The 13,434-nt window shown below is 41.2% G+C and overlaps 1 protein-coding gene across 1 annotated transcript in view; it reads left to right on the top strand.

Moving 5' to 3' along the window:
- The window catches only part of LOC131692668 (limbic system-associated membrane protein-like), a 360,515-nt gene that overhangs the window by 243,605 nt on the left and 103,476 nt on the right, over positions 1–13,434 (top strand). Inside the window, exon 6 of the mRNA XM_058979833.1 lies at positions 2,885–3,032. Coding sequence (XP_058835816.1) covers positions 2,885–3,032 — 148 coding nt within the window. The remainder of the gene's footprint in view (positions 1–2,884; positions 3,033–13,434) is intronic.

The following is a 13,434-nucleotide window of genomic DNA, read 5'->3' as shown; positions in this document are numbered from 1 at the left end:
GAAAACGATATTTTTTTAAATTTCACAAAATTGATTTAAAAAAATCTATTTTTGAAATGTTAAGTGCTTTTATCTTCTGAAAAACAAAAGCTAGAGTTTTGATGTATTAGAAGAAAATGTTTATCTTCAAAAATTCTGAAAAACATCTGAAGGATAGGTTGGAAATAAATGAAAACTGAAAAAGTTATATTAAAAATTTGGTTTTTCATGAATCGACTCTTTGTAATATTTTTAAATTACTTTTACGGTGAACAATGTACGTTTTTTTACGTTTCGTTTTCATGATAAAATATTGCACTTTATAATGCTTTTCTATTATTTTAAATAATGGGTAGGGTGGGTCTATTTCTTTTAAATAAAAAAAATAACTTTTTAATGGTTCGAGATAGAGTTTCGCTGTCTTCCAAAAAATGAAGAAAATGAAATTTAAAAAAAAACTTAGTCGAAGACACTGAAACTCTATGTCGTGTACTTTTCATTTTACAAGAAATTTACCAAAAAAATTTAGGGTGTTTCTTAAAAAATAGGTTTCTTTGTATAACTTTTGCAGTTTTGATCTTTCATTAAGATCACTTTAGAAATACTTTCAGATATTTTGAAGGAGAACAATTTGTCTTAACATATTGAACCTCTAGTTTCACTCGTTAGAAAGTTATATATACTTTTTATTAAAAATAAACTATTTTTTGAGTAAATATTACAAGATATAAAAAATATCGTACTTGCCATTTTTTGGTGATCTATACTACAAACCATGCTATTTCATATGAAAGCAACGGTATTTAATAATCAGTGCTCGAATCGAAGATATTTTTTATATAAAAATTCTTATAACTTTAAAACGAAAAAAGTCTAGTAGTTGGTGTTTTAAAGCAAATTATGCGCCCTAAAATAATCTTCAAGTTATCCAAAGGGTACTTTAGCGTAAAATAAAAACTTCAAAAGTTATAGAAATAAAACCGTTTTTTAAGGAACACCCTAAAGCTTACATTTGAATTTCTCGTGTACTGGAAACTGTAAAAGCTAGAGCTTGCACGTCTTCAGCAAATTTGTCTAAAATGTGTTGCTCTACATAGCATCGGTTTAAACAAAAAGAAGAGCCTTGCAAAGTACAACAACTTTACCGAACATGTTGTAAGGCTAAATCATTTAATTTTAGCAAAAAGATAAAATTCCTGCTAAATTCGCATTCTGGACCACTGTGCATTGTCTACTACCGCAGGAGTCAGGATGTTTTGATATTTTTATCAAATGGGAATCATATGAGAAGTTGAAATTATTGAATGAGTTGGTTTTCGTTCCTCGCATATTGTCTGTCGGAGTCTTTTATTGGTTTGACTATTGTATCTGTCTATTTGAATTTGTTTATAGCTGGCGCCAAGACGACGTCCATTACTGATGAGAGGCATCCGAGACACAAAAATGAAACTTTATTTAAGAACAATATCTTTTTTGAAATGAACATAAAATTTCTATTTCCAGCCAAGTCTATGGTGTGAATCATTGAAAAAAAAAAATCAAGAAAAGAACAAATATTGGATTGAACTATATAGGCTGCATGAGCTTTTATTTTAAACCTGCTTAAAACACAATAAAAACTGTTTCTAAATTACACACTCGTCCGAAAAATGGAAATTCTCAAGCCTATCTTGTTCCCATTAAACGACTCCCCTATGCAAAAGGCCAGAAACCACTGTGATTAAGTCCTATCTGCACCACATACGACAGATACAATGAGAGGAAACAGTAATTTTACGTAGCTCGCTACAAGATTTATTGTCTTCCGAAACATAAACTTCCATTTTATTTTTATTGCTATGTTGAGCTGCGATTTCACGACCGATTACACTTGTGAATAAAATAAAATTTTACTTTAAACAGCACATCGTCGTCTCCGGTTGGACGATGGAACAAAACACATCTCCCTCTCTCCCTTCCCTCCCAACTCTTTGGCATTGTTGTAAGGTATCTAGAAATGGATGGTCCATGCACTGCGTTATTGCGAGCGTGCATACATAGTCTATTTCTGACCCGATTTCAGTCGTTCGTCGTTGCTTGATCATCGTCGGGCGAACAAATGTGGATACCATCGCTGTCACCCTTGCTTTGACGGAGGAGATATCGATTCCGGCATTCGGTGCGGAGCGGATATCTTTCCTTACGGTAAGTGTCAAATCGGAAAGATTCCTTCTTTCTCTGTGTCATCCTAAGGCAACACCTTGACTCGAATTCCCTCAGACAGACCCCGCACGAAATGGCTCTCCTTCGAGTTTTGCGAGAAAAAAAGTCAATCAAAAAAGGAAAAATCCACACCAGGCACTTTCTTTCGGATTGCCGTAGTACTTTCGTTCTTGTTTGCTTCATCCTGTTCAATACCTGGCGTATGTTATAGGGTTGTGCTAAATCCGACAATGCTACCAGACAACAGAAAGTCACCCTATAGTATCAAACTCAATGCCAACGAAGCCAATCGAAGCGCTTGAAGCAGGAAAAAGGAAACGATTATTTTCCATCCAGACAGTATAGCCGACCGGGGGCACTATTGTTTCAACTATCAATCTTCATCAGGAGAAATGGCAGTAAACACATTCACGTAGTTCTGCTGGTGCGGGAGGCCCGTACAGGCCTCGAACCAGCAGATTTTTCTTCAACCTTGTGTGAGCATTTAATCGCATTTAGAAAATCCAATCGTCCATCGAGGGTCTCTCGAATCCTTGGAATCATTTCAACGGCTACCACATATAGCCGCTATAGCTAGCGGGCGAGAGAGTGGGTCTGTACTTGAACTCTTACAAGAGCAGTCATCGTCAGTAAATGTACCATTCTTCATTCTTCGTTTCATTTCATCTGTGTTTTTTTTCTTCTGTTTCTCCCTGCTTCACAGGATTCATTCACGGGCGCATCGCATCTCTCGGAGAGCACTACGCTGGTCATGGAACGGGTCGATCGGCATCACGCCGGCATATACCAGTGCACGGCGGACAACGGCGTCCGGGAGGCAGTGAATGCCGATATCGAAGTTACGGTCCTGTGTAAGTATTTGAACCGTTTTGTACTATTATGGCCGGGCAGTACTTGGGCTTCACCGTGTATAGGAAATAATGTACCTAACTACATATACAGTGTATTCTAACCATACTAACGGTGGTGGTACTGGTGGTGGCTATGCTTGTACAAGGCTTATTTCCGTGGCTTCGGGCTTCAGGATGGACGCCGGGGAATTGATATTTTTATGGCTTTTCGATGATATTACATGAGAGTCACTTTGGAATTTATGAATTATTTATAATGATACTTTGAACACGTCGGCTGGCTTTTCTAGGTTGAAATACTATCAAGTATGTATGAAGAATGGAGCTGCTGGAGTGTGGTGTATGAAAGTTAAATTTTGTCCCGGTTTCGTTTGCTGCAGCATTGGTCCATGGCGGGTATTTTTATTACGATATGCGAATTTCAGATCCATTTGCAGCTTTGGGTTGCAGATTGTTCAGCTGAATTGATGTTCAAAATTTGGATTTTATCAAAACCTCACAATAAGTTCTTTGTAATGGAAATTCATTCTTTTTGGCAAAGTGATAAAAATGTATAGATAAATATTTTCATGAAGATTCATTTTAATGCTTTGACAATGTTTAATGCATTGTACAATGCCGTCACATAGTATGAGGAAGTAGCACAAAGTGTTATAATAAATACGCAATAGGTTTCCGATTTAACGAAGGGAGGTGATGGCTTCCATTACGTAAATGAGTATATGAAAAGTTGCAGCAGAATTCATAGCAAACCATTGTTTCCCTTTATGTGTAATAATGGGATCGATTCAGATGTTTAGATAACAAAAGGTGCATTAAATGTTTCTATTATTCGGCACATTTCCCTCATAACTATGAAAATGGTTTACTGTTGTGTAAGTATCTATTCACCGGTTGTAGAATTTATTCTTGGTGAGCTCAGGTGGCTCCAGCCCTATGACAAAGGGGGATTAAATATCTCTTATTCTAGATTCAGAATACTACCTTCGTGCTTTCACTCGTTTCTTAGTAAGGATCTTGTGCAAATAGTGGCGAATAATTTAACAAATCGCACTGTCCTTGCAAAAAATTATAGGAAAATGGATCAATTCGGACCGCTGGCCAATTTGGATGATGAAGTTGGATGTTTTATTCCAATAAATGCCTCTTCGGAACACGAAATTTGGCTAATCGAAACCATGCTCGCTTCTGGCTTACACCAAGTGAACTATTTGATGAACGACAATGGAAGGTAGCTTGTTTGAGCGTTTGTTAATAACACTGGCGGATGCGAAGTATTGAAATCACCCTCATCATTAATGAAATTAAATTAAAATTGACGCTGTGTTTGCCATGTCAATAAATGACGATGTTGATTTATTCTACGATTTCAATCAATGCGATTATGATGAAATAAACAGTAAAATTTCATGAATAAATTGTGTTGATATATTAACACTGGGTACTCTGAATGAATCGGTGAATAGATTTTTTTTTATTCAGTTCGTTTATTTGATCGGCACAAATGCGTTAGCTTGGCGGTGCCAAATTTATTTTTTTACATTTTGGATATCTTAAAACTAGAAGGTTACAGTTTTGAAATATTTTTTTGCAAGAAGGATTTTTACAGCTATCTTAAAACTAGAAATACGATGCTATATACAACAGTGGGAAAAAGCAGCTTTTCAGAAAAAAATATTTGCAACTATTTTAAAACTAGGAATCGAGTTTGATACACAAAAGGGGGAACATAAGTTTTTTTACGAAAATTTTTACAGCTATCTTAAAACTAAAAATACAGTTTGAAAAGGGAATAAGTTTTGATGAGAAATTTAACAGCTATCTTAAAACTAGGGATGCAATTCGATTTACATGGTGGGAAAGAATATTTTTTATGACAAAAGTAGTTATCTTAAAACTAGGAATACAGAATGCAAATGGGGTTTATTTCATCGGTGTGGCAGCAGTTATATCAGGGACAAAAGAGAGTAGGCTGATATGGGGATAGGTAAGTAGACCGAACTTGCAACTTCTAGGCAATCGGGAGATCAGCGACATGACTTAGAGTCTCAGGCTACCCAGACGTCAAGATCCGGGTCGATGGGAGGGATTCTTCGAACCTGCGGAGAATCGAGTCGCTCTCGCTTCAAATTGCGTGGTAAGGGTGACGGCGGTCACATAATGACACTCTGGCGCAGATCGGCTCCACAAGGCAGGACAGGGAACTCCTAAAAACTAAAAATAAAAAAGAGCGACTAAATTGGGATATTTATCGTTTTTTATGAAAATAAGGATATAGGGGAGATCGTGATTTGCCAGCATATCCCGAACTGGGATATCGGGTGGTCTACCTCGGGCCCGAAGGGAATCTTTTAACTGAGACCTGACATCACAATACCCGGTGCATACGCAGACAACGTGCTCGATGTCGTAATAGCCCTCGCCACAAGCGCACAGACTACTCTCCGCAAGCCCAAGACGCCGCAAAAGCGCATCGAAGGTGTAGTGGTTGGACATAAGCCGGGACATTACACAAATGAAATCACGACCCACATCCATCCCCCTGAGCCAAGCCTTCGTTGATACCTTTGGGATAATGGAATGTAGCCATCGTCCAAGTTCACCATTGCTCCACGAGGGTTTCCAACTGTTGAGTGACTCTGACGACAAATACTGAAAAATTCGTTGAAGCAGACCTTTCATTGTCCGGGATAAAGCAATGAGAGGGAACCCAAACAAAGGTAATCTGGTAAGATAGGGACTCCCGCATCTTTACCAGAAAATACGGGAATTGGTTTTGCCTCGATAGAGCTGAGGCTGTCCGAAATGATAAAGTAGTGATCTGTGGGCAGAGTGTCGATGATCCCAAGGGTATACTGAATTGCAGCTAACTCTGCGATGTAAACTGAGGCGGGACCATTGAGCTTAAATGAAGCGGTGATAGTATTATTGAACGTACCGACGCCAGTGGACCCATCGAGATTTGATCCGTCAGTGTAGAACATTTTGTCACAGTCGACTTCTCGGAATTTATTATAAAATATATTGGGGTTCATTTGCGGGCGTATATGGTCCGGGATTCCACGAATGTCTTCCTTCATGGTTTTGTCGAAGAATACAGTAGAATCAGGAGTATCTAGGAGACGGACGCGGTTTGGATTATACGAAGAAGGATTGATGCTCTGTGCCACGTAGCCGAAGTACAAGGACATAAAACGGGTTTGAGAATTAAGCTCGACGAGCCTCTCGAAATTTTCAATCACCACCACAGAATGTCGCATCGGATGAGCAATCGATATGAGAGTTCCCAAAATCTATTTTCAAGCGTGAGAACGCTCGCCAGTACTTCGAGACTCGTCGTATGGGTCGAGTGCATGCAACCCAAGGCAATGCGCAAGCAACTATACTGGATTCTCTCCAGTTTGATGAAGTGCATGTTCGCAGCGGAGCGGAAACAGAAACACCCGTGCTCCATTACCTACAATATCGTTGTATGGTATAACCTGATTAGGTTTCCTCGGTGGGCACCCCACCATATTCCAGTTATTGTCCGGAGAAAACTGATCCTTTGTTGGCATTTCTGTTTCAGATACCTAATGTGACATCCCTAGGTACCTTAAGAGTCGAACCAGACTCCGAGATATTTAAATGTGAAAACCTGATTGATCGTTACACTCATTAATAGAAGCTGGAGTTGCGCCGGCTCACGCTTCCCAGAAAAGACAACCAACTCAATTTTCCCCGTGGAGAACTCGATACCCAGTTGATGAGCCCAAGCAAACAAACTGTTCAAGGTATTTTGTAATGGTCCTTGCAAATCGGCAGCTTTTGGCCCTGTAACAGAGACCACCCCGTCGTCTGCAAGTTGCCTTTGGGGACTTAGACATGAGCCCTGAGGAAGACCCATGTAGCTAAATCTCGATGTTGTTAAATCGCCATGAGAAAAGTGCATATGCTTCTCAGACAACAGGTTTAGCAAAAAGTTATTTAAAATTGGCGAAAGACCATGCTGGTGCAGCTTCTCTGACAGAATGTTGATAGAAACTGAGTCAAAAGCCCCCTTAATATCCAAGAAGACTGATGTCATCTGCTCTTTGCTAGCATAGGCCAATTGGATTTCTGTAGAAAGCAACGCAAGGCAATCGTTCGTCCCTTTGCCTTTGCGGAAGCCAAATTGTGTGACAGTAAGCCATTTGCTTCGACCCAATTGTCGAGGCGAAACAAAATTATTTTCTCGAACAACTTCCGAATACAGGACAGCATCACAATAGGTCGGTACGAGTCGTGGTCGGAAGCTGATTTTCCTGGTTTTTGGATGGTGATGACCTTCACTTGCCTCCAGTCATTAGGGACAATGTTACCCTCAAGAAACTTTGTTAAATAAATTCAACAAGCGCCTTTTTGCAGTGTCAGGCAGATTCTTCAGCAAGTTGAATTTGATTCTGTCTAACCCTGGGGCGTTATTGTTGCATAACAAGAGAGCAAGTGAGAACTCCACCATCGAAAAAGGTGTTTCATTCGCGGTATCGTGAGGAGACGCGGCGCGGCACGTTTTCTGTACCAGGACAGAGTCCGGACAGATCTTTTTGGCGAAAGGAAATATCTAGCGGTTCGAATATTCCACGTTCTCGTTGGTACTGTTTCGGTTACGCAAACGTCGAGCTGTACCCTAAAGAGTGCTCATCGCTGTTTCTCTCCTTAATCCGTCGACGAGCCGGCGTCAATAACTGCGTTTCTTGGCTTTCATTAAACACTTCATTCGCTTTTCTAGCGACTCGTACTGTCGATAGTTAGCGAATAACCCGTCGTCCCGGAAGGCTTTATACACAGTGGACTTTTCCGCGTACAGTTCTGAGCACTGTTTGTCCCACCTAGGGGTGGGAGATCGTCCGTAGGTGTTCGCGCCGGGTACTGGATTAGTCTGAGCTTGATTCGCGCTGTCGAGAATCAAGCCAGCCAACAACCTGTACTCTTTCTCCGGAGGAAGTTCTTGAATGAATTCGATTCCAGCGAAATCGCAGTCGCTTAACTCTTCCAATCAATGTTCTATGTCATGGCATATGAGACATTGATTGTTTCTGATGGTCTTGAACCGTTAGCAATTGAAATCACGATAGGCAAATGATAGCTACCGTGGGGATCAGGGATCACCTTCCACGTGCAATCTAACTGTAGCGAAGTCGAGCATAGAGATTAATCTAACGCGCTTGCGCGTACTGGTGGTGTAGGAATCCGTGTCATTTCTTCCGTGTTTAAGATGGTCTTGTTGAAATTGTCGCAAAGATCTTGGATTAATGTTGATCTATTATCATCATGAAGACAGCCATACCGTACCGTGCGAGTTAAAGTCTCCAAGAACTAGCCGCAGTGCCGGTAGGAAGGCCGTGATATTACAAAGCGTTCGGTTCCTTACCGACGCCCTAGGGGGAATGTAGATGGAAGCAATGCTAAGGTCTTTGCTTTTGATCCGTATTTGACAAGCGACTGTCGATTGAAAGAATAGCACTTTTTGACCCCCAAAAGTACTCCTCCGTAGGGGTTTCCTCGATATTAAAGTCGTGAAAGTTGATACCTATTTCGGAAGTTAACCAAGTTTCACATAAGGCGAAGGCATCACATTTTAAACTGTTTCGGACAATTTTGAAGGAATCGATCTTCGGGAGGATACTTCTGTAATTTCACTGTAACATAGTGATCGAATCGGTGACCACGTTCGATGAATTAGCCATCGAAGGACACGATCGCTGCAAGGAGGGGCCATTTAGCAGTCTACTGCTTCAAAAATGTTTGCACTATAGGAAGGAAACGTACCAGAAGGCTTTTAAGTGGATCAGTAATATTGAAAGCTGTAAAAATTAAGTCCACAAGGTCAGAAAATTCCGTTAGTCCGTTGCAGGACTGAGTGTCTGTTTGAAAAAAGGGGACATTTGGGGTTTCTGGTGTCCCTGGAAGTGATGGGTACTCCTTGTTAGAATTCAAATTTCCAAGTCCGGGAGCAAATTGCTTCGGTTTTCAGGTATCATTTCCGTGGGATTTATTAGATGTGGTTGGCGCACTCTCAGAGGAGGACACCTTGGGACCCTTACGAGGTAGTCTAGGGGAGGCAAGATTTCTCCGCTTCCTGGACTCCCCCGGGTTAACAAAAGATGTTCCCTCCCCTCCCCCCAGATTCTTGCTCAACAGGAGCAAAAAGAGCAAAGGAGTTTTCGGAACGGACAGATGGCGAAGCATTCTTTAGTATTTCTGCATAAGAGCTTTCCTTGAGGGAGCGCTTAATTTTATCCCCGCGCTGTTTGTACGCAGGGCATGATTTAAGAGCATGCGAAGAGCCCCCGCAGTAAATACACTTTTCAGTGCCTTTGTCACAATCCTCATGCTCTACACTGCACTTGCCACATCGTTTTTTATTGCCACAATAGGATGCTATGTGGCCCAACTGTTTGCAGCTGCTGCAGTTCATTACCTGCAGTACCAACAGGCGAACCCTATCCAGAGGGATGTAATTTGGGAGAAACGATCCGGCGAAAGTCACTCGAAGCGAACCTGATGGTATATAGGATTCTTTATCTTCAGCGAGCGTGTGCAATTTCTTGCAGTCTAATATTTTCACCGGCTTTAGTAGGGGGTTTTTAAAACAGCCAGTTCCATACTTCAGCACGTCCTCGCATGTCAAAATCGCTTCGGTTATGACCCCGTCGACCTCTACATCCACACACGGTACATACACCCTATAGTGCCGCGTAAAGCGGGTACAGGAAGCAATTCCGTTTGCCTGTGCCTGTTTGTTCGCGCGAATCCTTGTAATCTGGGTCACGGCCGAGTAATGCTCTGTCAGATCACGTGAAATTTTAAAAATGTCGAATGATTTACTTGTGGTCCGAAAGTAGACCATGAATGGCCCAGTCGAGTTCTGTGGGTATGCTTTTAGGCGAGGGGGTTTAGTAGGAGGCTTATCAGGGGATGTTTCATCATCCATTTTATTATCGGTGGGCTGACCATCGAGAGACATTTTAGCGCGAGATCAGCACTTCGTGCAAAGAAAAATAAAAAGAGCAATAACGGAATGAATCAAGGGCAAAACATAAAATAATAGTGGAAGGGAAACTGGTACTTATCTTTCCGACGCCGATGACCTTCGCTGGGACTGGCTGACAATACCAGCACGACACACTTTGTTTTCGAAACAAAGGCTTAGAAATCACAGCTGGCTTTGACACAGCACTGAGCGCTGGACACAATAGGTACCGAGCCGGGCAAGGCAACTGCGAAAGCACTAACACACGTCTTATTTGAGCGAAAGTCGAACAACGAATGACGCAAGTTTATCTCAAGCAAAAAGGTCCTGTTTAATGTGCATTCGGCATACTGTCGTAGTCACCTTCGGCTGGTGAATAAGCCGGACAAATGCAGCAATCACAGCAATCAAAGAACAACTCATAATTTAAAGAAAGAAAATACACTTAATTTTGCCAATCTCTCAATAAACATTTCAATCATGTGATAAGCAATAAGCATTACAATACGTCATAACACGAAATAGTTTCTACTGATGCTGCTAGCTGCTACGGGCCGCTATATCAGAGACCTTAAGTCATGTCAAATAAAGGTCAAATATTACTTTCGTTTTCGGAGTCCAACCAGCTCAGATATTGCAAACCCCATGTACTTGGCTTAAGTCTCATCTGTAATAAGTTTATCAATTAGAACTATGCAAAAAGTTTTTCGCCAAATTTTTCGAATTTGTGTCGATGAAATTAAGAAAATATTAAAAAAAAATTCATGGGACCGTTTTTTGGAGCCACCCTGTATATCGTATGAAATTGACTAACCTTTTAGAAGATATTGGCCAGATTCTAGATGGTACAGTTAGTTCCAATCCAAAAAAGAAATTAGCTTGCATTAAAAAAAAGTTAACCGATTTTTCATACATCAATAAATGTAGACAAGCTGTGGCGAAAGCGGTGGAGCAACTACGTTCGGAGATTGAACGTGTCCACAGAACAGACACGAGAAAGAATGACCGACAGAGAAAGAATGACCGGACCGGTGAGAATGAAGAAACGGTGAAAATTCACCTTTATCGACAACACTGAAAAAAGATGTGTCCTCAAGCAGGAATCGAACCTGCGATCTCCCAGTCTCTAGTTGGGTGCGTTAACCGCTCCGCCATCGAGGAACTGTGATAATGTCATCACATATTCCCAACAGTATCGTGATCACCACCGCAGCCTCAAATACCTCCTAATTGACTCATCGACCCCCAATGTCTCCTATAAGCAGATCGTCAATAGATACCGAGAGAGCCCGATCGATGAGAGGGAGAGGTGACGATCTGCTGAAAGGTCACAAACTTAAAAAAATGCCAAGCGCACATATCTATAGGAACGCCAAAATTGTAGATCAATGACGATAGTACCAATTTTCGCTGGAAAACTCTTGCGCTTTATTTGCTATGTTGGATTTAACGAAACTTGCAAATTAAATATTTTCAGCATTCCTATCAAAAATGAAGGTAGGTTGAAAACTTATGAAATTGAAAATAGCTCGAATTGCAAATAAATGAAAGGCGGGGGAATGTGCAACAGTTTTAAATGTTGTCATTTTATTGTTATTTCACTCCGTTCTAATAAATTCACTCAGTTATAATCCCGCATTGTTTACAAAGATTCTATCCACTCTATTCGGAATTTACACGCGTTGAAGTGCATCATCCACTGAAAAAATCGAATGAATCCCTCCCATCGGTACATTCTTTCGAAGAAGAATTTCCCAAATTGAGTCCACAGCCCCGCACAGAATTGCCGACCGAGATTCGGGAATGGACTGCTTCATAAAGCGCAGCATGGAAAGTAAACTGAGTGAATAACGAAAAAACTCGAAACCAAAAAACGTCTTTCACCACCACCACCAACACCCGATGGATGTGCCCAGCGCTAAGTCTGATGAATATGCATTTGCATCCCAGACCCACTCCTACCAAACCAAAGCTGAACCGGCGAAAGAAAACCTGGTGCGATTTCCTGTCTGGTGCTAATGGGTCTCCGATTCGCCGGAACGGGCGGCGCTGCTGCTGCTGCTGGGTAGATTCTAGTGGTTAGGGTCTCTATGTGGGTGTGTGTGGGATCGTACAGAATGGAGTTGTTACGAGCTTGCGAATTTATTCCACTACAAATTGAGAATGGTTCCACTGTGTTCGGTAGCTGGGAAAGAGACCTACAAACCTACATAGGGGGAGGATATAAAAATTTGAATAAAGGTAAACATTTCCGCCCAAATTGAAACACATTTTGCTTATCGTGTGAGCTGAACTGAACAGCTCCCGGCCTCGAGGTTTCGGTGGAGATCGAAGCTTTCGGGTGGTTCGAAGCAGTACGATGGTTTGTTTTTTTTCGTGAATCTATACAGCCCTGTACAGAAGAGTGTAAATGGAGCACTATTTATTTCTCGAAGTGAATCGTGAGAAAACACAGCACATCGAGTGCAACCGGAAACGGGATGCATACTTAGTGCATGTTTTTCTAGTGGCTTCCAATCGGTTCTCCCGGCTTCCGGGATGCGATTTATCAATCGGTTAGATGTGTGTATGTGGAGATGATGTCAGAATTTTTTTACCAATTCCGCCTCTTTTGTGGAAGTTTGCTGCCCTGTCCGTTGCATTTTATGTACGGTTCGGACGTTTCGAGCGGAATTGATTCAGCCGATGTTGGAACTACATCAAATAGTTCAAGGTTTGTTTGGAATATAAATATTTCGACGGGGAACAGTTTGTTTAACGAGCGATTGTTTATTTATTTACAGAATTTTAAACATGGTTGGAGTTCAATCATGTGACCTTTTTATCGGAGAATGGTTTATGCTGGATTGGATTGTGGAAATGATTTCGACCCAAAAAGCTGAATTTTAAAATTTTGAACAAGACGTCGAATATAGCAGAAGGTCGAATATAACATAAAATCTATTGAGGATTTTTATGAACGTGTCCACTGAAAAACAGACAGAAAAAGAATGACCGGAACGGTGAGAATGAAGAAAACGGTGGAAATTCACCTTTTTTTTGGAAACACTGAGAAAATATATATCCTCAATAAGGAATCGAACCTGCGATCTCCCAGTCTCTAGTTGGGTGCGTTAACCACTCCGCCATCGAGGAACTGTGATGATGTCATCACATATTCCCTACAGTATCGTGATTACCGCCACAGCCTCCAATACCTCCTAACTGACCTATCGACCCCCAAATGTCTCCTATAAGCAGATCGTCACCTCTCCCTCACATCGATGGGGTCAAATCTCTCTCGTTATCTATTTCGAGTGGTGAGAATGCCGCTCTCCATGATTGCCAATTGATGTCCAGGTAAGTGTACACACGAAACGTTGCAACAGCAGAATCACATCAATAAATAGTTCCAGAGAGTGACTAAAA

This window comes from Topomyia yanbarensis, chromosome 3 (assembly GCF_030247195.1).
Source record: "Topomyia yanbarensis strain Yona2022 chromosome 3, ASM3024719v1, whole genome shotgun sequence".
NCBI classification, from domain to species: Eukaryota; Metazoa; Arthropoda; class Insecta; order Diptera; family Culicidae; genus Topomyia; species Topomyia yanbarensis.
The sequence above is the reverse complement of the archived record's forward strand: the minus strand, read 5'-3'. Positions and strand labels throughout refer to the sequence as shown.